Raw genomic sequence first — 26,013 nt, 5'->3', positions numbered from 1 at the left:
TGTCAGCTGGCAATACAAGCATTCCTCTAAATGCTCCTTACTAACAAGGGAGATATTTGCTGTGTCTGTCTCTGGGCTGCTTGTTGAAATGTTAAAGGGACGGTGCTCCTCCCTACTGCCCCAAGCTGCATCCTCCCTCCTTGCCTGGCTCTGACTGTTTAATCTGATTTTTCTGAGCCGTTCTGGCAGAAGCGACTGTAAGAAGGCACAGAAAAATCTTTTTATTCTTGTCGTTTCTTTTGTTGGTCACTGTGGTTTTCTCAGCTTGAAGGAAGCCCCCCTTGTAACCTTGCAGCTTGGCCAGAAAACCACCACAAATGCTTCTGTATGTTTTTTGCAGAGCTCTTCTTACCAGCAGAAAAGCACCGAGCATTGCTCCGTGGGTCCCACTGACACACATCTGCTTTGTACATGCACTAAGCTCTGGGCTAATACCTGCCAGCCTGGCTTTTATGGAAGCCGTATCAGCGTGTGAGAAATAAGCAGTACATTTTCCCTATAAATCTTTCTCTGGGATGCTTGGAGAGCACTGCTGCATTTCTCCCCTTGCTGCTGGCTGTGCTTCCAGCTCTGCTTCTGCTGGGGACTGAAGGTGGGGAGGGCTAGCAGCCCCCAGGCCGCTTTGTCCCACCACTCCTCAGCCCATCTCGCATCTCAGCACAGCTAAGAGAAAGGAAGAGGGATGCTGCACCAAAGGGAAGGGAAAAGCTGCCAACTGGTTGGGTGTTGCATTGACATACCTGTGTGATAGCACAGCATTATGCTAAGAATTTATCACTATCCACCCAATGTATATTAACCTCATGTCTCATTGCAATGTAAAGCTTCATGTCAATGAAAGAAATGATAAGGTCAAACCCAGACTGTTTGATTTCACATTGTATTTGGCTCCAGCGATGCAGAACGGAGGTGGCAGAAGACTTGCTTTGGTTTTCCTCCCTCCCAAAGGCTTTCTGCAAGATGCCCCCGTGGCTCTGGGGCATTGAGGGGTCCCTATGCAACCTCGAGGGAAAACCCACAGGTTAGAACAAAACCCAGCATCACAAATAGACGACAGAGCTGACTGTGGGCAAGGTGGGTCCCGGGAGATCTGAGCTGTTGTCTCTAATAAAAGAGCATGGCAAAAAGCATTAAACAGAGGAGCAGCTTAATTTCCCTGCAGCGTTAGAGCTGGCGCTGCCTGTAACTGATGGGGTTAGTTATAGACTGTAATACGTTTTCCTTGTGTAGCAACGTCCCATTGGGTTTTCTGGGTGTTAGTATAACCAGAGCTGAGTAATTTAGTCTCAGCCCAGCAGAAGACAATCACTCTCCCCCTCTCTGTCTATGAGGCCCATCCATTGACCTGCATGGATCCTGCCCATGTCACTCTTCAGTGGGTGAAATCTGGGCTTTTCCTTCTGTACAAGATTGTTTACTGGCTGATTTGAGGTTTCTGGAAAGTTAATCAATCCCTATTTTAATTTCCTTGTGCTTGGAAAAGTGACATAGATCATTTTAATTGCAGAAGAGGAAAAACGAGTTTATGTGACATAACTGAGGCAGTGATGCTCCTTTGGCACAGCATCAGCATCATTATATCAATTAAATCATGCTATGCGTTACACTGAAGCAGGCTTCTTTCCTCCTTGCTGGTTGCACAATGAGTCACTCGATCAGATACTGCAGTGCTTGAAGTGAAATCGGGCATTTCTGAGCTCCCAAAGTTCTGAACATTACAGCAGGCCCCTTTGAACGTACCACTGTGGCTATGGGCCAAGCAGCACTGGTGGGGCCAGCATCTGAGGTGGCTTTTTGGAAGATTTGGGATGGGAAAAAGGTCTGGAAAATTCATGGCAAGGACTGAATTGCGGTGCACTTGGTTATTGATCCCCAATTTCTCCATGCTCAGCCTTACAGAGACCGCAGCAGCTCCGGCGCTGAGAGCTGGGGGGATGCTGTGTGGCCACCGTGGCAGCTCATTCCACAATATCCATATCCATGGGGAATCTGACAATTCATTGCATTGATGTATGTAACATTACACATGCCTGAGTTCCTGGGGCAGCCTGGCAAACCTCTGCATCTCTTCTGCAAAGCTGCGTGGTTCACTGCAGTGCTTTCTGAAGGGCATTCCCAAGGCTTGTGCTAAAATGACCCCAATTCTTGCTCGTGTCTCTGTCACCTGCAAGCACCTTACTTGTGAGCTGGGTTCCTCTCCCCGGCCTGGGAGCACACTGCTGCCCCAAAGCACTGCCCAGGGGAGCATCCATGGCTGGTGGCTGTGTTCTAACTGGAGATAGCTCTGACTTGACAGCCAAGAAAAGAGCAAAAAGGTGGGTTTTCTTGCATGGGGCATGGCTCCAGCCATAAATCCAGTGATGCTGGAGGGTACTTGATGCCATACAGTGCAAAGAACCTGACCTTGTTGACTGCAGCTTGGGAATGGCAACAACTCGTGTGCCTTCTGTCCCCGTCCCTGTGCCACCCAGTGAGGTCACTGCTGAAAACCAAAGTTTCTCCTCCGTGAGAAGAAAATGGACTTTTCCATGTGCTCCATATTGTGCAGAAAAATTGAAATGTTGCATTTCCCTATGAAAATGATAAGGCCCTGGGCAACCTAATGTAGCTGTGGTGTCCCTGTTCATTGCAGGGGAGTTGGACTAGATGGCCCTCAGAGGTCCCTTCTAACTCTAAGGATTCTACGATTCTGTGACTCTACGATTCTGTGACTCTAGGATTCTAAAATCCTGCTAACTACAAACACCACACAACTAATGTGAGGTTTACCACTGGGTACTATTGATCACTTATTTCACCTCCATGTGCCCATTCAATTCTATTGAATCACCATCAGTGGTAGGAGACCCCATCCAACGGGAGGCATTGGACCAGCTATGAACCCACAGATGAAACCTGGTGGAAGAGCAAACCCCCCCAAGTTTCCCAGCCTGATGCTGGTCTGAAGGACTCTGCCCATGTCACCAGACACATCCCAACCCACCTGGCAGGACTCAGCCCTCAGATCCTCACAGTTTCTTTGCTGGACCAGTCCTGATCATTATCATTTGGGCCATGCTTCCCAGGTTTTAAATTATTCTGTCTCAACTAGCTGGTGGCATTTGTTACATGTCATGCAATGTTCCTGGTAATTAATTGGTATTTAATTAATTAAGGGATAATGGCATTCAATTAAGGGATGCCTGTGGAATGCTGTCACTGGGTAATGAATGGCTTCCTGCTGCTCAGGCAAAGCTGAGGCATTTGTGGAAAGTAAATAGAGAGGAGAAGCTGCGACGCTGGTTCCCTTGGCAGCAGTCCTGATGTGCCACCACCAGCAGGGACAGTGACTGCATGGATGGTGACATCTCGGTGCTTCCAGCAGCTCCACGGCAACAGGGCCCCATTCCCACACCCCTTGCCTAGGGATCAGGCAGGTCGGGCTTTTCCCTTGATGGATGTAAACTCAGTATTGCCCCAAGGATATCAAGGACTGTGGTATCTGGTAGAAAAGGTGCTTTGTGTCCTGTTGCCTTTGGAGCAGAGCACAGAGAAAATGTGAATTTCCTGTGACGTGAAGACAAATGAAAGTGGATTTCTTATGTCAAATCATCGTAAATAATGAGGGGCAAATACTGAAGGAGAAACAGGAGTGAGTCACTTTGCTTACAAACATGCTGTGATGCTGTGTGTGCTGCAGGTATAAACATTTCTGATCCTCCTTGCTTCCCCAGGCATCCTTCCCAGTGCAGGCCATGCAGCTCTGCTCTCACCCTTTGGGAACTGGGTTATTTCCAGGCAGAATGGGGATGTAACAGGGCTGTGAGGGAGGAGGGCATCCCTCTGAGCGGTGCCTTCCCCCATGCCCACAGCTCAGCACAACCTCATGGATCCATGTTTCTCCTTCTGAACCTTTCTGAGCTGCTGTACTCAAAGAGATGCAACGTGAACATTGTGAAACGCTGTAGTGCTTCAGTTCCCCGACAGCTTGCAGGTTTTCCCTAAAAAGCCCCAAGCCATTTTTCTTTGGAGTGCACGCTTCCAGCTGAGAACTGCAAAACAATTAAGGGGGAGAAGATGCAAATTGGACTTTCATGGGTTGATTGCTGATGCCTCCTCTAGAGGAATTGCTTGCTGGATCTAATTGTTTAACCCAGCGATGTAATGACATTATTAATAATTTACTGTTTCTTTACATTGGCTCCTTAAACACATTGTCTTTTCATTATTTTCTGGCACTCCTGCATACCTAATTTTTGCTTCCTAATTCCGTTACATATTTCAGCTGTAGTTGTGTATGAGTACGATGTGCACCTGTGCTCACTGACCTCTCAGTATTTTTGGATGCTGTGGGTGAACCCTCCTTTTTTTAGTGTCAGTGAATGGGGCAGACACAGTGGGATATATACACCTTCCTGAGACCTTTGGGATGGAAGGTAATGCGGAAACGTGAGCTCTAATTACAGCTCCAGCAAGGGCCACTTTCTAATTAATTGGAGATTAAGTTAAAAATAGAGCTGGTTATGTAAAACATAACTCAAAAGCCCTGATCTACCTGGTTGCACAATACCCAGAAGAATGATCTCTGCCAATCCTTAATTAGGGGTAAGCAAGCTCCAGGTGTGTCTTTTGAGGACACACAGCAGTTCTGCTGGGACCCACTGGTGTGGGGCTGGCAAACCCTGCTCCGTCCCTGGGAGGAAGACCTCAAAGCTCCCCAAAAGCTCCCCCATCAGCTCATGTTCACCCCTTGCAAGCCTCGAGGTCACAAAAAGCTTTGAAGCTCTGCACATGGTGGTTCCCCAAGGCAGCTTGCACCTCTGTCTCTCCAAGTTCCTGTAAACACTTTCATTGCGTGTCTGTATATAAAAGGAAGAAGAATGTGGATCCAGCCTCCATGTCCATCCCCCAAAAGGTCAAGCAATTCAGCCCAGCAAAACCTCTCCTCAACAAACACTCATCAAGCTTTTAATGGAGTTGTTTTTGTTTCATTAAAAAAAAAAAAACACACACTGAAATTCCTCTGTGGGTTTTGTCAGGGTGGGAGGGCTGCCCTGCAGTGTGCTCGCTGCTGGGGGTTCCTCCCTTATCCTTCTTCAGTGGGAGGTTTGAAGGCTGCAGTTGGGGTGGGTGGTGGCTTTCCAAGCTTTTTGGGGTCCAGAGGTGGGGGGACTGATAATGTGATTCTGTGGGGGACTGATAATGTGATTCTCTGGGGGACTTGTGACACCTCAGGGCAGCCAGGGTCCATGCTTTGCTGCTCATCTTCCCTGCTCCTCTCAGGATCTTGAAATTCACTGTTTCTGACCACTAGGGCCAAAGTTGCCATTGACTACCACAGCCACATCTGTGTCTACTGTTAGTGAGCAGCAGATCCAGCTGTGCATCCACTTGTCCTATCCAGCACCTCCATCACAAGAATATCCATGAAATCCTCCTGAGATCTCCAGGACCACTTGCATTCCAACCCGTCATCCACCCTGATGGGTGGCTGTGACATTCCCCCACCCAAAGCCACCCATCCGGGCCCCTCCTTTGTCCTTACCCACAAGCACTTACCCAGTCCCCATCCTGCAGAAGAGCCCCATATAGCTGAGCTTCTCCCATTCCCCTTTTGAGGTTGAGTTCAACCATCCAACAGCACCTGGATAAGAGGAGCAGCCAAGAACTGGCCAGAATGATGGGGACTTGATTCTGATTGGTTTGGCCATGGCTCTGCAGGAGATGCGCTCCCCCTCTCACTCACTCATTTTTGGCTGGAGCCAAAAGTGCAAGGCTGAGCAGTGTTCAAGGATTTGTGTAAGAACAGGAAAATATCTGCAAAACATCATGACCTCTCACAAAAAGGTTTTGTTGAATCCCAGCTCTCCAGTTGCAGATATTACAGATGGGGAAGTTTTGCCAAGAACATAAGGGAGTCAGATACGGAACTTCCATTAATTTAAAGGAAATGGAACATCTAAACCACTTGTACAGCTTTGAGCAGCTGAGCTAAACGTGTTTGCCAAAGAGATGGGGAGACTTGAATTCCTTTTTGACACCAACTATATTTTATTACTTGAAACACCAGGAAAATTCATTCACACAATGAGAGCTCCTGCTGGACAGTAGCTTTCCCCCTGGTGATTCTCCCTGGGCCCCCTTCCCTTTTTTATGTCCCTTCACCTATGTCCATACCATTTGGGACAGCACGCATCCCTCCTGATGGCCATGGTAAAGAGCATGCTGCCCTAGCTGAAGGCTTGCAACACTTGTTGAAGGAGCAGCCTACACTCCTCACCCCATGTGTGCGGATGCCTTGTGCTGCCCACTGGCTGGGGGTACCCCCAGAGAGCCTCACTGCACCCCTCACAGCTGATATTTCCTCAGCAGCTCGCTTTGCCACTGCCGCTTCTTATTGGGAAAGGCAAGAGGGATCTTGATCTTTCGGAAGTCCTCGATGCACTTCCCCAGCTCGGACTCCAGCGCCTTCCTCTCCTCGCTCACCGCCACAGCCATAGGGCTGCTCCCAACCCCGTTCTCCTTCACCGCCGCGTGGTCACTGTTACACCTCTGCCCCATCTGCTTCACCTCCTCCAGCTTCTTCAGTGACTTGGACAAGTCCAGGGTGTTGGGGCGAGCCGGGCACTCCTCAGGGGCTTCTGGACATGGCAAGGAGTCCGCAGGGCTGGGATCCCCCTGCTCTGACCTGGGGTCTCTGCCCGGGATGCTCTCACCTGCGGATGGAGCAGGACTGAGCTCACTGTGACTGCTGGTGCTGGAGGCTGCAGGATCACACCCACGCAGGGGGCTGGCGGGGTCCTGCCTCATCCCCGGGTCTGGTCTGGGCTCCTCAGGGTCACTGCGGGCTGGGGGGAAAGCAGAGAGCTGAGAGAGAGCAGGAGCACAGCCCATGGTGCCATGGAGCAAAGCAGAGGTGCAGGCATGCAAGTGTGTGGGTAATGTGGCTTCACTGAGGATTTTCCTCTAAAACATCTAAATTCTTAACCTACTGGGTTTTTATGGTGTTTTTTTTTTTTAAATATATCTGCTGTAGAGCTATAAAGTGGAGTATAAAATATTTCTATTTCAAATCCCTCAGTCTAAACTTTGCCCCCCATGGAAGCAGAAAAACATAAGATCACTGGACGGCTTGGGTTGGAAGGGACCTCAAAGCCCACCCAGCCCCACTCCCTGCCGTGGGCTGGCTGCCCCCCACCAGCTCAGGCTGCCCAGGGCCCCATCCCACCTGGCCCTGAGCACCTCCAGGGATGGGGCACCCACAGCTCTCTGGGCAGCAGTGCCAGGGCCTCACCGCCCTCTGAGTAAAGAATTTCCTCCTAATATCTAATCTAAATCTTCCCTCCTTTGGTTTAAAACCATTTCCCCTTGTCCTATCAATAAATGTCAAGGCAGACTTTATTTTTCCCTGAAAACTTTTCTCAAGCATTATTTTGTCCCCCTCTTTCATTCTCTTTTCCTCTTCTTTTTTATTTTGACATTTACTCGAACAGCTCCGGCACAACATTTACCAGAGGTGGAAAGCTGAAATGTCACCCATCACTGAGGAGCAGCCTTGAAGGATGGATTTTCTTTGTCACAACTCACCAGGAAGTTACAAGGCTGTATCTTAGCCTCAAATTCTTTGAGTGATAGAATAACGTCTCTAAGTTCTTAGACTGCTTTAACCACCTTATCTGCAAGCCTCACAACTGCCTTTGTGAAATGGGGAACCGAGGCAAGGGGAGCATAAGCTGATGCACCCAAATTCATACAAGGAGCCTATAACTTAGCTGCAGACAGAACTCACATCTCTTCACTTCTCCGTCATCTTAGCTCCTAGGCCACCCAATTACGACAGCAAACTTGGCACTGCAGTTTCTCTCCCCATTTCAGTACACAGCTCAGTCACGATCTTCTGCAGGTACCAGCACTGTAATTCTGTTAGTTTAGGTATTATAGGGTAGTTTGGGCCATTTCTAGGTGACTGAGGCACTCTGCATAAGTGGACTGGTGACTCCTAATGACTGCTCTTTGGAAATACTTACTAACTGTCCATAAGCAATTTACTTAGCTTTGTTTAAAGCCATAGTCTGCTCCGGTATGTTCTCACGCTAACATCTGCACCAATGCTCCTGCACACACTGAGAAGTGCAGATCTCAGCAGGATTTTATTTTCTCCCCATACGATGCTGAAACACGAGCTTCCTCCTGGCTGAGCATCTTGGCCAATCACCACAGCCCAAGCATCCACCTGCACCAGCACATGCTCCCAAACTGCAAAGGGCTGGAGGGGAGCCAAGGGCCACACAGGTCTGCAGGGGCTCTCCAGGGAAAGTCAGATCCATGCTGGAATTTGCAGGATCCAACAAGAGGCAGGTGATAAGGAACAGATATTCATCCTGCCCACTCATCTGTACTGCTCACCTGCAGATGTCCTGTGACTGGTACAAGGCACTTGGGTCCATGAATCTGTGCCTAAGCCAAGTCCAGTCCTCTTGACCCCAGTTAAGAGCATTGTGTGCTAGTGATTTCAGGAGTGTGGAGACCTCTTTGGCTGGGATCTGACCTGTGCAAAACCTAACACTGAGGCAGTCCAGCCTTCCAGGATATCGCCTCGCCGTTAATCTTCTCTAAGTTGTGAATGTCCCATCCCTGGAGTTACTCAAAGCCAGGTTGGATGGGATCCTAGGCAGTCTGACCTAGTGAGTGGCAACCGGCCCATGCAGGGGGCTGGGACTGAATGTGCTTTAAGGTCCCTTCCAACCTAAGCCTTTATATGATTCTATGATTCGATATCTCTGGACAAATAATTTCATTTTCCCCTGGGCTAAACTTCCCTCACATTGTGTTTCTTGTCTATATAAGTAAGAGCCCCCATGGCTGGCAATATGTGGGTACAGCTCCTGAGATGACCCCAGCACACCTCAGCACTCCTCCTGCGTGCTCCTCACACACAGCTGGGAGAAAGGATCTGTTACGCCGACAGATTTTATCATCCTTTTTTTAATTTCTCAGACTTTTCTTCCTGCATGACGCTTTTGTCTGCTGTAGACCATCAATTAGAGTGCGGAAGTGACACTTCCAAGGCAGCCCCATGGTGCTGCTGGAAATCCTGCTGAGTGCAATTAACGGGCTCCTGCACGCGGCAAGCTCATACGTCACAGAAGAAGAACAAACTGTCCCAGACCCTTGCTGCTTTTGTGGACAGCACTGTTTTCTGAGCACTTGACAAGGAGATGAACTCACCAAGTGCCAGGTCCCGGGCTCACATCATTTGCTTTGCTCTGTGTCAGTGCCTCCAGCTCCAAAAGAGACCTGAGCCCAAAGGTCCAGTGTAGCACTGTGGCTCTGGATGAAGCATTCTCAGTTTCCTTTCTAGAAAAGGCAAGTGGCTGATGCCAGAGGGATGCTGCTGAGCTTTTAGGAGGGGTCTGTGTGTTGAGGAATGAAGGGCAGTTCATTCCTATGTTGCTTCCCCGTGACAGTGGGGGATTTTCAGCTCAGACCGAGTTGGCCTCAAAGATGGCTCTTCCTCTTCCACTACTTTTTGCAGACAACCACATCTCACAGAAAAAGAGGAACTAATCTTCTTTTGTCCTAAACAAAAGCACTCTCTGAGCCCCTACCAAACAACCAGACAGACAGGTGCACTTCAGAGGGAAGCCCTCACCACGGGCAGAAGCAGAGCTTTGTGCATCTCAGATCATTTTTATTCCATTGTATTTCATCAGCTCTTTCCTTCCAGACTGTAAATGAAAAGCAATACCACCACACTGCTTGGGGTCAAAAAATCATGTCCCAGTTTCTGCACAAGTTTATTCATCTCCTTCTTATCCTTCTTGATGTAGCGTGTTGTGACACGGAGATGGTGGAAACTTTCTAAACAAGAGCGGGAGGAGCTCACTCAGTTTGCACCCCTGAGTGTACCTGGAGGAGGCGGGCATGGACCTGAACCATTTGTTTCAACCAAAGTTTTGCTAGTACTAAAAGTGCATTCAGAAAACAGATTGATGCTTTTTTTTTTTTTCCCCTAAATATTTCCCATGAAATCTGATGGTGATGGGTGTATCTGCAGCCCACTCACGCTGGATGCAGAATAGCTGCTGCTCCGCCAGCTCCTTATCCCCATGAATCTCAGGTCTCGCCTCTGCTCAAAGTGATTATTGAAAAATCAAGCTGAGCCTGAAAAGTAATGTCTACTCTCCTGTCTGTCTCTAATCCCCCTTATTTCATCAAAGAAGGACAAGGCTCTATGCAAATAAATGGCTCTGACCCTATCTGCCCGCAGCAGTAGCCTCTGCATTCCGAAGAGCCTCAATTAGCCAGGTTGTGCCAGCGAGGCTGCGCTAAATCTGCAGCTCTGGTGACACTGTGCATGGATTAACTGCTATGGTAACCCCAGTAGCACCAGGACAGGCAAACAGCCTTTGGCTTTAAACTCCCCTGTTGAAAGACAACCCCCCTCCTATCCTCCATGGGGCAACATACATATACTGCTTTGAGTCACCCCTGCTGTTATTGTATGGTTAGTTCCTGCAGCTGCAACAAGAAGAAAAACCAAGCTACCCAGTGCGGATCTCTTGAAAAATCCAACCCTGCAGCACTGAAACAATAATCCTGATTTTCCTCTATCACTCAGGTTGTGTTTGCTGTCAGGAGGAGGTTGGGTGGGATTTCACATGTGCTTCTGAGGGCTGGGTGCAGGATCAGCAACTCCTCTCGGAAGGAAGGTTTGGGTCTCAGGGGGCAAAGCTGATCAGTGGCACCTGCTGGTGCTGATGCTGTCCCAGCTGCAGGGAAAATCTTTTCTGAGAATAATGCCTGCTTGCAGTCTGCTGGAGGAGCTGTGAGATGCCTCCTGAAGCATGCCAGCCAAGGGTGGGGAACCCCTACCTGATGGCTAGCAGTTCTGTCATACAGAGACTTTCCAGAATTGCTTTGTCTCGTTGTACTTTTTGAGTCAGTGACTGCAGCTTTATGGCAGGGACATGACTTGCAACATGTTTCGTTTTGGCAAAGCAGGACGAATTCAGACACAAGAGGTCAAATTCCAGTGGCAGATGTTGCAAGCTGCTGCAGCTGCAGCCAATGGGGCCATGCTGATTCACATCAGCAAACATCTGGCCCGGAGGTAGATGCTTCAGTGCTGCATGAAGCAAAAGCAGCTTTCACTGGGCGCTTCTTGCTAAGCCAGTCTCTGCAGGTAAGACCTTCCTATTTCTTGGCAGGAAATAGTTACCACCATTGCTTAGCAAGAGGTGCTGCCCCACCATGACGAGCTGCTCTCCCTGTGGAGAGCTGTGCATGCTGGAAGGGGCTAGGACTTTTTTCCAAGGGCATGGACTGACCTGGGGAATGTCTACCTGGAGCAAACCATCACTAGCTGCTGCATTAGGAACCCCAGCAAGAAGAGGTTTCAGAGAAGTGTTAGAGTGGATGTCACAGTGTGAGTTACCACATTGGTCCTGAGCAGAATTTGTCCCCAGCCATGGGAAATCATCACTGTATGTGTCCCCAGGTGGGATGGTGGAAAGACTGTAGAGGAAATAGATTGTGCAAAGGGAAAAAATGAAGCACAGATATTCTGTGTAGTTGATATTGGTGGGAGAAAAAGGATTCTCACTCTTTTGTGTTTTTTGGCTATAAAATACCAAGAGTGGAACATTACATCTTTTACGGCTGGCAGCGAATGCCTACTTGCTGGGTATCTCCTTTGCTGAGTGCTCTGTAAATGAGCAAAAGAAAGACAGGAGAATCTGGCAAAGCAGTAGGCTCTCGTGCTGGGATCTGCATCTCCTTTGGGAGCTTCCACCGAATGGATACTGCTGCTTTCTGCAGTGCCAGCAGACAGCAGGGATTGCTTTGCAGTTTCTCAGGAGGTCAGGAGCGCTCCTGTATGACTAGGAGATGAGTGATCACTGGTTTTGGATGAGCCATCCTGGTTTTGGAATTGTCTGAATGCTTCCAACCAGGGAGCCATGATTCAGCCTTTCCATCTGATCTCTGCCATGGCATGTGTATTGGGAAACTTCTTCCTGGAAACAGCTCAGCATGGGAAGTATTTTAATCATGGGAAAGCCCATGGACATGTCTTATAACTTGTAGCAGTATTGACTTATGATATGGTTAAATACACAGTAAGCACACAACAGTACAGGTATGTCTGGGATGTAGGATTACTTAGGCAAATCTTGCTCAGGATTAATGTTTCTGAGTGGAGATCTTACACTGTTTGGCCCAGAAGATCACCTCTGTGGACAAAGCTAAGTGTCATGGTCACAAGGGCTAAACCAGAGCACCCCACATTCACAGAGGTTGAAAACATGGTGTGAAGAAACCCATGAAGCCTACGTACAATGACCCTCAAAGCAGCATTCCACCTTCACCTTCTGATGGGAAGTGGTTTCATTAGTGCAGCCCTAGCCATGGTTCCTCTTGAAGAGACATTCATTCCAGAAATGGCCAAGGGGCTTACTGAGAGCAAGCTGCCCTTCACTACCTCCAGTTTCGTGTGTCCCTGCCAAGCCAAGTGTCAGCCAGTGGGTCTTCTTGTACTCCATGGCAGCTTGGTATGAGTATAATAAGAGATGGAAGAGAATAGAGTGTGTGAGATGGAGGAATAGGATACAACAGGAAGAAGAAGAAACTATACACAGGGCTGGTAGGAATACACATCTCTATCCAGTGTCTGCTGCTTAGTGCAGGTCCATCAAGGTGACCAGTGCATGGCTCTGTGTGACTGTGGGCACCCAGCACAACAAATATCAAGTTTCTCACCTGGAAGTGCTTCTGTTGTGTCTGTCTTGAGGTCCAGGATGGGCTCAGAAGAAGACATGTGTTTTTTAGGGCTCTGCTCTGTTTCCAAAGGCTGGGGAACAGGCAGGCTGAGCCAGGAGCTGCCTAAAAAAATCAACACCAAGAGAAGAAACTCTTAGAAAGCGAATGATGCACAGGGAGCAAGGGAGGTTGTGGTGGCCACACTGCACACGTGACTGTCACCTGAGTCTGAATGACCTCCCAGAGAACCCCACTGGGTGCCCATGGTGAGGAAGGGTCTGGGCAGCATCTGCTTCAATACCTCTCAGATCCCTCCTGATGGTGATAGCCCATCCTCTCCATGACCAGGTCTCGGAACTGGATCATCCCACTGACCTGTGGTGCAGTAAGTCCAGATTGCTTCATTTCCATGGGCTGATCCTGCTCTGCCCATGACAGTGGCAGTGTCTCTGCAGGATATGCCTGTGGGGGCACATCTGCTAGAAATCCCCACTCAAATCATTTGGGATTGTCAATTCTGTGCTGCTCATGTACATGTCCAGAGGCTGTGATGTGTACTGAAGGTGTGAGGTCAGGGTGGGATACACACGTGTATGGCCCACCACACACTCTCATCCATGTAGGTCCCCTTTTTACTCTATATGGATGCTGGAGAAATAGGCCGTGCAGAAAACCTAACACACTCAACTTCAACAAACCACAGCCCATAAACTCATGGGGCAGAATAAAATGCTGCATCCAGGAGAGGGCAGCAGAATCCCAGCAAGCTCCATGCCCATTCTCACTCCTTAATTGCAGTTACTTTTCCCTGAGCTGTAAACATGGCCTTCTACTCCCTGTGGCAATGTTCTTCACCCAGAGACTCTGGTAAAGTTTTTGTGGTCACCATGTGACAGCGGGTCTATAAATGGTTCTAACTAATGTTGCAGAGCAGCTATTTTTGCACCCTTTTCATTGCAGGAACTGTCTGCGGTCCCAAGTTGAGATGTGGAGGAAGAAGCCTGAGCTGAACTCAGTGCCGTGGGGCCTTGCAAACACTTCTGGGTGCTGTGTGGGTTGAGAGGGCAGAACTCAGCCCCCGAGCCGTCACGGTGGATCACATCCTTTGCTGGCAGACTTGTCCCCTCCTCCCTGTGGTTACAGGAGCGTAGGACATGGGGAAGAGCATCTACTCCCTCCATACGAGACAAGGGAACACAGTCTTGAATTCAGGTCCTGGCACATGGGTAGAGAGGCAAGAGTTTCTGATGGAGTCAGACCTGCAGGGCTGAGGCTCCTCAGCGCGCTTTAGTGACCCCAGGACCCAGCACCCGGCAGAGAGCAGGCCACGGGGTTGTGGTTCCCTGTGCTGTCATGCAGCAGATGAGAGCAGCTGTGCAAGCCAGTTCTTATTAAAGATTTAAAAGGCAAGCTGTCAGCCGTGCTGCTAAGAGGTGGCTTTTCCTGTTATAGCTCTATCCCTCTCTAATACTAATAGGATTGGAAGGAGGAGGAGAAGCGGCAGTGTGCCTCAGTGGAGGGTGAGTGCTTCTCTGTGCAGAGGCTTTGTGCACCTGAGTAGATCTTTCTAATTATTCTTTATGAGGCAAAGGTGCAGTAGCAAACTGCATGTCTCCTTCACAAATATCTATGTATTTTTATTTTTTTTTGCAAGGGGTCAGGAAGGACTCCACTGACCTTCTGCCCTGTGTCCCTGGGATCCTCCTTTGTGTCCCTCATAGCATCCCACTGAAATTCCTTGTGTCAGCCTGGATGAGGAATTTCTATGGAGAGAGCTGCCCCATCTTTCTATGGAGATGCTGCTATCCGCAGCATCCAGGATGTCAGCCAGTGATCAGGGGAGCAGCAAACACTCAGAGATGTGGAAGCAGTCAGGCCTGAACTCAGATCTCCCGATAGAAGAAAAACCCAACCTCAGAATGACTCTGTACAACTCAGTGCCCTGAGAGTCATTGTGCTGCAGAGCGCTCCAGGCATAGGAGGGACTTCATGTGTTAACAGCAATGACTTCAGCACAAGTTAGCTCAGCTTGCTCTTTAAGCAACGCCGTACACACAACATATAGATGGGATGTATATCACAGGCAGTTTATGGCTTGATTGGAAGTGATGGCTCTGAAACCATACCACAGTAGTTCAAGTTATTGTAATTCATGTGCTGCTTTCTGCCTTGCTCAGGACACAGCAAGTGTCTGGAACTCTTGGTGCTGGCCCTGGGTTAAAGCCTTCTTTGGCAATGGGCGAAGCAAAACAGGAGAGGGGATGGGGAGAAATGCTAGGAAATGAATTCTCCCCTGGAGTCAGCCAGAGTTTGAGGAAACCCAGAGCCTGCCTTGTACATCTGCCAGGACTGATTCATGAGGATGTATTTATTAAAGAAGTACGCATTTTTTGCTGGTTCCCTGCCAATCTCCTTCCACAAGGAGGCAAATGACTCCAGCAGAGAAAACAGAAGTTCCCCTGCTTTCACTGATACTTTGTGCAGAATGAGGCCACCACAGCAGGGTCACCTGTGTCTGTTGGTGCCAAAGCCTCAGGTCTATTAAGAACACCTCTCTTGAGCTAAAACTTCATGTCCCAGCCCTCATCAAAGCACAGCCTCAGCTGTGAGACCCGAAAATTTCACTTCAGACATCTCCCCACCCAAGTGCTTCTTGTTCTTCCACCATTTTATGGAAAACTATCTCAGTCATGGTCCTTGTGTGCAAAGTGGAAGGTTCCTTCAAGAGCATCCAGGCATCACTTATAAGGAAGCAATGAGGAATGGTTGGGAAAGTGCTTTCCAGGAGGACTGTATATATGAACGTGCTGTTTCCTGGCAGTGTGTCCAGCACAAAAATGGCTCCAGCTGTCTTTCTTTACACCAGAATATGCTTTTCTGTATCTTTTCCAGGAGTCACCTTTCAGAAAGTAGACCCACAGGTGATTTCCACGCAGTGCTCGCTTTCTCTCTTGTTACTTTTGCCAAGAAGAAATTCCACTCACTAACGGTCTCTCAGGGAGGACCCAGCCAAGACTGGGAGAGTGCTCAGTGTGCTGACCAAACTGGAGACATTAGAGGCAGGAAGGTGAAAGGGAAAGGTGGGAATGATTGCAACCCTTAATATATTGGGGTGAAATAACAGCAGAAGTCCTTTCTTCAAGCCAAATCAAATGTTCTGATCAATCTCAACGGGAAGAGTTCATATGGAGCAGCGGATGAGGATCTGGGTCACCCACTCTGGCAGATGCCTTGGCCATGTAGCACAGATCTGTGCTTCTATCATCAAGCAGAGTCTCAGCTTCTGGGCAAGAAGAAAAGGAAAAATGGCTTCTTCTCTTTTTCCTTCATCCAGAAGTTCTTTTCCTATTTTGCAGAACCTCTGTCCTGCCTGACCCAGATGTGTCAGCCAAAACAGCAACTTACTCCTGGTGTGCTGCTGCTTCTTGGAGTTTTCTACCAGATTTCCTGCTTTCCCTTCTCTTCTAATGTCAATTTGGGGAGCTGAGGTCCACCAAAATCGCTGCAGCTCCATAATTACGTGAGCTAAATCCTACTCCAATACCTAGAAACGCAGTATGCAGACCCTTAGTTCCAGCTGAGCACCTCATCCCTTATGCCATGGGTACAGCTCATATGTTCAAATGCACCTCCAGCCAGAGCAGACAGCAGGAACATCATTATCTGTTTCCAAACGTGAATCATAGAGGAGTGAATAAATTTTCAGAGAACAGAAACCACTTCACTCCAAATCAGAGATGAAGTCTGGAACCTGCAAAGTCCTCTGCCTACTTCTCATTTCTCTCACTCTTTGTGCCTTTTCCTCCTCAAAGAGAGTTTGAGGCCAAGACATAATTCATTGGAAAATCTGCCAGAATCTGATCCAGCCCTGGGAAGCCTCTCTTCCATGTTACTTCTGAAATTTTCACCTTTCCATTTTCTTTTAGGAGCATAAATCCCTTGGATAACGACTGCAGTTCTGGATTACAGCCTTTCCCCAAAGCCAAGGAGTGTGTGGAATAACATTTCCCTGCATAGTGCCAGGAGTCAAGCGTGAGCTAAGCTAAGCTAAGCAATGCAATGCAATGCAATGCAATGCAATGCAATGCAATGCAACGGAGAGACTGTGCTTTCAAGGGAGATACAGTGTCATTCAACTTGTCCTGTTGGTGAGCATCTCTACATATACTGATGCTCACTGGAACATCTTACTGAATGTTCCTACTCATTTACTAAATGTATGGGAACTGCTGAGTCACAGCCTGAACCACTGATTGAGCACCTGGGGGAAAAGACCCAGTCAGCCCTGGGAGCACAGGTGAAGACAATTCACTATGTGACCAGAAGGGTTGGAGCCTGGTTCCACCTCTCTTAGACCTCATTTAAAGGCTGACAGCCCTGGGGGAAGGATCTCTTGTTGGAGATCCCTCCCTTGTTGAAGTTTTTCTCTGCGAGCCTAAATCTTCAGAGATGGGTGAGTGCTTTTCCTTTGTAACACCTATCATTTGCACTAGTCCCTTTTGCTATTGTATCTCCTGTAATGCCATTCCACCACGTTGATCTTCCTAATTGTTACACTAAACAAATGAGAGATGGTTACATCTCCCTCCTGCATCCTCTCCAGCCATCCTTGTTCTGATCAGCCTTCAAAGAGATTAAAGCCCAGTATCTGTGAAGATTTCCAAGTCCTTCTTGAAATGTGGTGACTTGGATCTGTTTTTGGTCTCAAGTCCAGTTTATCGAACAATACAACAGTTTAGATGACATCCTGCAAGTGGGATGAAAGGCCTATCTATGGCCACCAGCCAGGCTCTCAAGTCCAGTGAGACCAAGTCACCTGGGAATCAGGAGCAGCACAAAGACGCTACTGAATCTGAGCTCCCTGAGCCCTCCAAGACCACTCCTTGCCCAGCCAGACCTGAAAAACCATCTTCACCACCCAGCCTTGCTCTGCAGCATCCACTGGGGTGTCTTTACCTGGGAGGCTGAAGTGCCTGGAGAGCTGCCTGGAGAGCTGGCCTCGCACAACAGGACCTAGAGAAAAGGAAAAGATGTGGGTGTGGCTCTCTGCTTCACTATAACAACTTTAGTGACTTCCCTTCAAAAAAGCCCATCCCTTGGAGGTGTACGAGGAAAGAGAAAGAGCGCCCATCACATGAAAAATTATGTCCAGCAAATTTCCCTTGGATGTGCACTGTGATCCCAGCCTGGTTTTACATGATTTGTCTTGAAATGCCTCTGATGGGTACCTTACTGCATCCCTCTAGAGCACTTCATATCATTTTGAAGTGATGAGTAAGATGAGACCCTACCTTAACCAAGGAATAGGATCACCAGCTCAACCCCATCTTACTACTTTATTGAAAGAGATGCCCTTGCACTAGCAGGAACTGGCCATTTTTGAAGGGAGGATGTTTGTCAAAAGCATCCTGTAGGAGCAGGGACAAGGCCATGGGCTACTGCATGCCATCCCTGGGATGAGGGAGATCTCTGAGCAGGTGGGCATCTCTCCAACCCAGTTCCTTTGGGACCCCTCAGTACATTAGCACCAAAACCCCTTCTTACAAGAGAGCCCTGGAGGACACTCAGCCATTTCCTCTCTAAAAAGCTGTAGGAGGGTACAACCAGCCAGTTCTATGCTTGTTGAGGAGGAGGGCAATGTGTATGGGAAAGCCCCAAACGGTATATTAATTCATTTGGTTTCTTTGCAGAAGAATAGCAGCCTGAAAAAGGACATTCCTCCCCCTCTAGCTTGAGCTCGTTGCCATTGGAAAGACATTTTCCCTAGAAACGCGTTAATACAATGCGGGAATCAGGTTAAAATTACACTTAATCTTGATATATTGCTTGAAAAGAGGAAAGCAGTGTTTCATTTAAAGCTGCAGAAGGAAACACATTTTCACATGTCAGAAGAGGGTTTTTTCCGGAGCTATTTCCTGTATTTTTGGTGTATTTGCAACTAGTCTTAATTAACACCTGCATTTTTTCGGTAAATACATGGTTCAACTGAACATGTTTGCAAGGATCCATTCAGGTTCAGGAACTGCCGTGGTACGCAGCAAGCAAACTGAAATAATAATTAAAGGCAGAGTAAAAAACTGTCTGCATGCTCCTAATATATGGGGAAAAAAAATTGTCTCATGATAAGTCAACAAAACAGTGGATAATGGAGAACAGTTAATACATTTTCCTGAGTGCTTTTTGATAAAGGCCATCAAAGAGGCTTTTAAGAAAACTCAATTGCCAAAGGGGGATTGTCGAGCTTCCGCAGTGTATTAAAAGCTTATTAAGATGGAGAAAAGAAGAAATGGAATCAAGAGTTCATTCTCGACATATAAATAATATAATAATAGGACATCCCTGAGAGTCCATTTTAGGATGAAATCTTTTGTTAATGATGCAGGGGAAAGGGCGAACAGTCAAGTGGAAAATTTTTACAGAGAGCAGAGAGTAATATCCGCTGGCTGAGGCCAGGGAGGCTGCACTGGGACTTAACGAAGGCACGCTAATGAAAAGCCTGCCGACAGGTTAATTGAAACGCTGAGCAGTGAAAAGCAGTGCGTGTGAGAGGGTGTAGCCTGAGATTTTCATGCACTTTAGTGGGTTTTGAATCAAAAAAAATACGGCAAGAGCCCAAGGCTGTGCTGGGCAGATGAGGAAATGCTGGCTCAGCACTCTGAGCTGGTTGTGTTAGGCAGGGGGATGAGAAACCACAGAAGATATATACAAAAGTACCCTTAAGGAATAGAGCTGGGCTCTAATTTTGGTGCTGGCCACTTCCCCTCAGGGCAGACAGACAGGATTAGTGCCTGCCCAAAGCTGGTAGTGAAAGGCACAAAGGGGTTTTTACACTGGGGAGGATGAGATAGGAGGGGCAAGAGGAAAAAAAAAAAAAGTAAGGAGGGAGTTGATGGGGGGAATTTCTACAGTCATAAAAACACATGGCTTTTAATGGGAAGGCCCTTTAAGGAGGCTCTCCATCCCCAAATTAGGTTAGATACCAACTGACATGATAAAAGACAGAAGCCATGATGCAATGTGGTGCTGAGCATCACCATGAGCCAAGGTTAAGGGGGATTCTCCCAGAGTGGGGCCAACACACTCCATAGGGATGTTCCATGGAGTTTCTTCCACCTTGACCTGAAATATCTCTACCAGGAACAGCCAAGGGCAGGACACGGAGCTGGGCTGATAAATCCTCTCCCAGTCTTTCTCTTTAATGTATTAGTTTGCATTTTCAGTCTGCTCACGTATAATTTCTAGATGGGTCAGGGCACATAATCCCCCTGGGTTTATTCATTATTAGAAAGCTTTTCAGTTTTCCCTTAACATCCTTTGGAGCTGATGTGATTACAGAATATGCCCTCTGGGACAGGAGTGGGAATTCAGTGAGGGCAGTGCAGGGGATGGAGGTGGGCAGGGAAGCTGCCAGGGGAAGAGAAAGGGAAGGAGATGGGTGGAAAGGTCAGCACCACTTCAGAACCTTACTCGTAGATATATATATATATTTTTTTTCTGTGTTCTTTAAGCACAAGCAGTAGCTCCCAGGTCTGCTCCATCATCAAGATTTACCCAGTGCAGATAATTCTTTAACCCCATGTCCTGTGCTCAGATCTCCTGCATATGGAGAAGGGTTGGTCCCTGGCACCAACCCCCATTGCCCACAGAGGGCATCTTGCTTTAACTACAAGAGGGACAACATTCCCTGAGCACCATCCCCAGGTGCTGATGATTCTGAACCCAAATTTTATAAAGGGGCAAGGCCAGGGTGGTTCCTCTTCCTCCCCCCCCCCCCGGCCCCCAATATCTGCAGAAGAATCAATCAGAAAAGTGCAGCCTTGCTGGGCTTTAAGGTTGGAGCTTAATCCCTTTAAATCAGTGTCACTGTGCTCCCAGCCACCGATTATTTAAATAATGGCTTGATATTTTAAAATTTTTATTTGTTTCTAGTCCTCAGAAGAAAACAGAATAAAAACACTGGATTTTGTTTCAAATGTGAAATGGTATAAATGGAAAATCACAGCTTTACTGGGTTACATCTCCTTGCTGGCTATGCAGGTGGGTGCCCTCACTGCAGGGAAAAGCCAACATGGTAAATACAGGTGGGACTGCCCAGAGTAAAGACATGCCTGCTGCTGTCTCTTCCTTGATTAAAAGTCACTCCAAGGCTGATTTCAGCCTTCTTCCTGGCAATGTTGTGGTAGGTGAGGGGCCAAAAGGTACTGTTGCCCCTTCAGATGGTGTGGTTTTGGTGACCTATGGTGAGTTATGGCTTCTCTTTTGATAATAGTGTCCAGGCAGAGAAAACCAGCAGTGCTTTGTGAAGACCTGGAGGAAAGATGGCCTGGGTCATAAGTGGGGCTCTCCCACTGCATCCCATGGGCATGAAGGGCCACTGCTGCCCAAGTTGCTGGGCTGAAGGAGAGGATGCAAATGGCAGCACCACCACATGTGGTTCCACAATTGCAGAGCAGGTTGTGGTGGCAGGAAAGCTGGGACAGTCTGGGGCTCCTTGAAGAGCTCATGAAAACACGTGTTCTCTCTGAGTTACCTGTGTTCATAGACAGGCACTAAGAACCACATTTGGGTGCTGCCAGTTGCCTGCTAGAGCCTTCTGCCCTCTGCTTATTATGTGTTTTGAAGTCTGTGCATGCCTCTCACCTGTAGCTCATTTCCTGCAGGCACCAAGGAGATGCTAACTCAGATAGGGCTGTGGGTGCAGGTGGGGTTAAGCAGAAGAAATAGGCAACAGTGGCATGGGGTGAGCAGGCAGGTGCTGACAGAGCAGAGGAAGTGAGGGTAATGTAAAACAGGAAGATGACAGATAAGGCTGAGGTGGAAATAGGAGCGCAGCATCCTCTCCTCAGTGACACTTGCACAGCTTCTCACTGTCTGCCCCAGCCAGGCAGCAGGCAGAGAGCATTCCCATACCACTTTTCTCTCAGCCTGTTGATGTGCTCTAGGGGAGCACTGCTGGCAGATGCTTGTCCAACTTTGTCCAGAGGAGACACCAACCCTCCCCAGGGACATGCCTCTGGTGCTGCTGCAGCTGATAGGAGGTGTTACTAACGCCCAGCCACTTCTCTCTGGTGACCTTGGTGTTTCTATTCTCAGCCTTTCTCCCCTGACGTTACAGTACAACTGATTACCATCCATTTTATAACTAAACTTAGCCTGATGCTGAACTGTTTTCACATCATCTCCTTTCTAGACTAAACAAACCCCATTTCTTTAACATTTCCTAATAAGCTATGGTTACTAGACCTCATCACTTGTACTTCTCTGGCCTTCCTCCAGCTCGTCATCATCTTTCTTACCCTGGTGGGCAGTATGTTCCAGTGCCAGTGCCAGGCTGAGGAGAACAACATACCCACGTCTCCCACCATCAAGGCTCCTGCAAACATATTGCTATCTGGCACGCATCTTTCTGCAAAGGTCCCACCTCCCTGAATGCACACTAAACAAAGCATAAGCCTTTTCTCAGCTCTGCTTTCTGCTTGGTTTTGCCCCATTTTACACCTGAATGACTGACATTTTCTCAGCTTCTCTGGTGAATTCCCATCCTGTTGCTTCTAGGCAGCTGGGAGCATCCCATGCATTGTACATGGGTACTGTCCTTGCCACCAGCAGAGCTGCTAATGACAATATCGATTGCAGCTGGTCTGCAGGCAGGCATCCTGCTTGGTTATCCAGCAGGGTCTGCTCAATTCATCTAGACCAGGTTTCTCAGCAGCAAAACCTTGCTTAGGAGAACACCAGGGTGTAGTTCCTGTCCCGCTGCAGGAACTTATGTTCTGCCCCTCCCAGCCCATATTCGCTGCACCCACGCCTAGTGGGGACCGTTTCAGGCAGGAAACCTCCAAATGACAGCTGGGGAGACATGCTGAGCACTGAGTGGGTGGGAGCTCTGGTGTGAATATGAGGGCAGAGCTGGGGTCATGCTCATGGGCTCCTGTCACCAGCTTGGATGTTTTTCTTCCCAGCCATTTGCTGTGTGTGCCTCCAGCTCCTGAATCCTGGCACACACTGTGGCATCCAGCACAGGTGATGGAGGCTGTTGGTGCCCATACCTGGATGCTGGGGCTACATCAGGGTGAGCCGGACCTGCTAGCCCAGACTTAAAAGTATGAGCACCAATCCCAGCCATGCAGAGGTCAGAACTCTGGGCTCAGCCTTGAGCTAAAATAATTTATTTTGGATTATTCATCTTTTTCCCTCCACAATCCAACTCCACTGTGAGTTTGCAAGGTGTGCTCTCAGCCAACGAGGCTGCTTGTGTTTGAGATGCCTTAAACCACCTCTGTCCTTGTCCTGCAGCAGGGATGGGCCCCGCAGACTCCTGGCACAAGTGGTTTCCCTGATGACCCCGGGTCTTCAGATTACTGCGAGCTGAGCTAATGCCAGACAAGCGGCTTTCTCAGGAAGCGCCATCCTGGAAAACGCAGCCCCGGAGAAAATAAACTCCCCCGAGCCACAGAGAATGACCTGAGCCTGCAATTTCTCCCTTGCTGTCTGGAAACGACTGGGGTTTTGTTTTCCAAGAGATTAAAACACAGGGTAGGGATGTTATTTTAGGGAACGGCTGAGCCCCATCAAAACTTGTCCTGTTTGTGCAGATGCAGGGCTGGGCTGGGCTCCAGGCCACTGTCCTCCCCCCGCGGGGATGGCTTTGGGCTTTGGAAGAATGACGCACAGAGGCACAGAGGGGGCTGCTTTGCAGGTGGTGCTGAGCTATTCCAGCCATGGAGCACAAACGTGATTGCAAACAAATGAAATCCTCCCCCTAAAGAGCTCGTTTGTACCTGGAATTAATGCTGGGGATCATTGTGCGCAGGGGGTCATTTATGGCTGTGGATTTTGGTCAGAGTGACAGAGTTTGCAGTGAAGGGATGCTCCATGGAGTGCTGGACCTTCCGTAATGGTGGGCATGTTCTTGGGGATGGAGTTAGACTGAGGTCCCCACGGCGTCACTGATCAGTGAGGGCGCTGGAGGTCCCGTGGGACACTAAATTTTGGTCAATATCAACCCTTCTGCTGGCAGCCCATGCTTTACCTCCCCCACCTGTGTTCCGTGGTCCTGCATTCATCTATTTTTTTTACAACTCCCCCTCAAAAAGACACTGCTGGGGGCTGAGGCTGGGCACAACAGGTGGGCTGCCAAGTAGGGAGGCATGCCAAACCCGAAGCCTCTAGCAATGTGCTGAGATTAATGTCTAATGGCTCAGCCTTTCAGGCGGTGGTTTCAGATGTAAATAATTGCCTGCTGCAGGTACACAGGCTAGATGAGGAAACTTCCCTGCTTGACACAACCATTCAACAACCATATGCATGAAACACCATAAACTTTGTCTTGTTCAGCTGCTGACGAAGGCATCAGTTGGGTCATTAACTTTAATTTCCCAATCAGTTTGGCTGTGAGGAGGACCAACTGCTATCTTTACATAGGGAATGCCCCTTGGACTCTGTCAGCCTGGGGCTGTGCCCACTGCCCTGGGGACCCTTCCCCATCTTTGTGGCCATCCTCTGGATGCCCTCTGATGGATTGATGTCCTTCTTATATTGTGGTGCACCAACTATGCACAGTGCTTGAGGTGAGGCCACACCAGTGTATTGAGTGGGACAGTTAAAGAAAGGGAGATTTCCTCCCAAATTTCCTCTCAGCACATAGCCACCGCCAGCTCCATCGCTACAGAGGAGCAGGCTGGTTGCTGACCCACACATCTGACACCCGGACCCTTTCTTTCCAGCCAGGCAGAGCAGTCCATGCTTAACTGATAGGCACAGAAGCTCAAAACACAGTTTTTTATGGATTTTATACACACACACACCACGAGTGTATCTTAAGCCTACTGCTTAGGTGTCGCTGAAGACTCCTGGTGGAGTCCATGGGGAGACATCTGCACCTCTAATGCTGTGAATCCCCCTGTGTTAGATGCCTAGGTCCCACCTCCTGATCTCATCCTCCACCACTCCTGCTGGCCTACCAAAGGACAACCAGCTCAGACGGATATCCAGGATGAAGATGCTGAAGTTAGAGTAGATCAGTGTACCTGATTACACAAACTGCCAGCTCCAGGAAAGTAAATAATCTGTATTGGCAATGGCTCCATTTTGAAGGTGCAACCTCAGCTGTAACAGCCTCGCTAGTGAGGATGGCCTCACATTAATAGCTCCCTTTGTGCTGGAGTGCTAATATGTGGAGAATGGGCTGAGCTCCTGGGGGACACAGTCAGCTGTCCATTTCCAAAGAAGCAGTCCATGCTTTGGTACTGCAGGACCTGCACGTGTTAAACTGCAGCTGTTCTTATCCCCCTCCAACAGTTTTTTCTAAGACCTTGCTAAATATCTGAGAGTACACAGAGCTGTTGATCTTATCACTGGCAGGACGTATGTCTGTTCAGCAGGTCGCAGTGACCACTGCTAGCCAGGGGATGTCTAAGTGCAGGTGCACATGAGGAAGCCTCCTTTGCCCTGGGTGGGCTGGGAGTCATGTGAGCATCTCTCCCCTAGTGAGCCTGCAGTCTCCTCCTAGCAGCTTCTACCAAAAATCCTCCTTAACTGTGTTGAAATTCTTCCTCCTGCCTGGTTGTTGCACCCCATGTCTACTGCTCTCAAGTCCTTTTACAACCGTCCATCCACTTAGCACTGGGGGTGGGAAGTTCTGATGAACAATGTCAGTGTAAATGGTTTCTCACTGAAACAGAATTTGGGGGAAATAATTGCTTTCCATGGGATTTTTAATGATTAACTACAGAAAGAGAATCAGAGTTTGTGGAATAAAAAAACAATAAATAAAAAAAAAGTGGGTAGGTTTGGAGGTGAGAAGGGAAGGAAAAGGGAAAGGGAGGGAAGGGAAGGTAAAGAAAGGCAAAGGAGATGGAGATGGAGATGGAGATGGAGATGGAGACGGAACTCTCCAGGAGAAACCATCACTGCAACATTCAGCAGGGCTGAGTGACTCCCAGTCAATGGTAGAATGAGGAAGGTTTCCCAGTTCCTGCCAAGCCTCTGCTTGACATGAGAAAGGGCAGCCTGTCTTTCATTTTCATGACACTGACAGATGACCTCAGCTCCTGCAGAGAGAGGGAGGAGAACTGCCTACGGCAAAGTTCCCTGGTGCCAAGACCTCATCACTCTTGGCAAATGCAAAGATATCCCATCACATGGAATAATCTTTGCTTTCTGGAATCTGCAGAAGCATTAAAATTGGGGTTAGGATGGGAGGAATGTAGGGAGAAAATTTCCAGACACTCTTTTTAAATTAGCCTGGAGGTATTTGACGTAAGGCAACAAACC

The 26,013-nt window shown here is 48.5% G+C and overlaps 1 protein-coding gene and 1 long non-coding RNA gene across 2 annotated transcripts; one reads left to right on the top strand and one right to left on the bottom strand.

Annotated features, from left to right (window-relative positions):
- LOC110403237 (BTB/POZ domain-containing protein KCTD16-like) lies at positions 6,007–20,498 on the bottom strand. Its single transcript, XM_021406279.1, has 3 exons — positions 17,695–20,498; positions 12,739–12,861; positions 6,007–6,827 (listed from the first exon to the last, which is right to left on the bottom strand). The coding sequence occupies exons 2-3, from the start codon at positions 12,794–12,796 to the stop codon at positions 6,328–6,330; spliced, it is 558 nt and encodes a 185-aa protein (XP_021261954.1). The 5' UTR covers positions 12,797–12,861; positions 17,695–20,498; the 3' UTR covers positions 6,007–6,327.
- On the top strand, positions 12,887–19,612 carry LOC110403238. The gene is made up of 2 exons (XR_002441570.1): positions 12,887–17,191; positions 17,342–19,612. It is a non-coding gene; the product is annotated as an uncharacterized LOC110403238 (long non-coding RNA).

This window comes from Numida meleagris, chromosome 8 (assembly GCF_002078875.1).
Source record: "Numida meleagris isolate 19003 breed g44 Domestic line chromosome 8, NumMel1.0, whole genome shotgun sequence".
NCBI classification, from domain to species: domain Eukaryota; kingdom Metazoa; phylum Chordata; class Aves; order Galliformes; family Numididae; genus Numida; species Numida meleagris.
The sequence above is the reverse complement of the archived record's forward strand: the minus strand, read 5'-3'. Positions and strand labels throughout refer to the sequence as shown.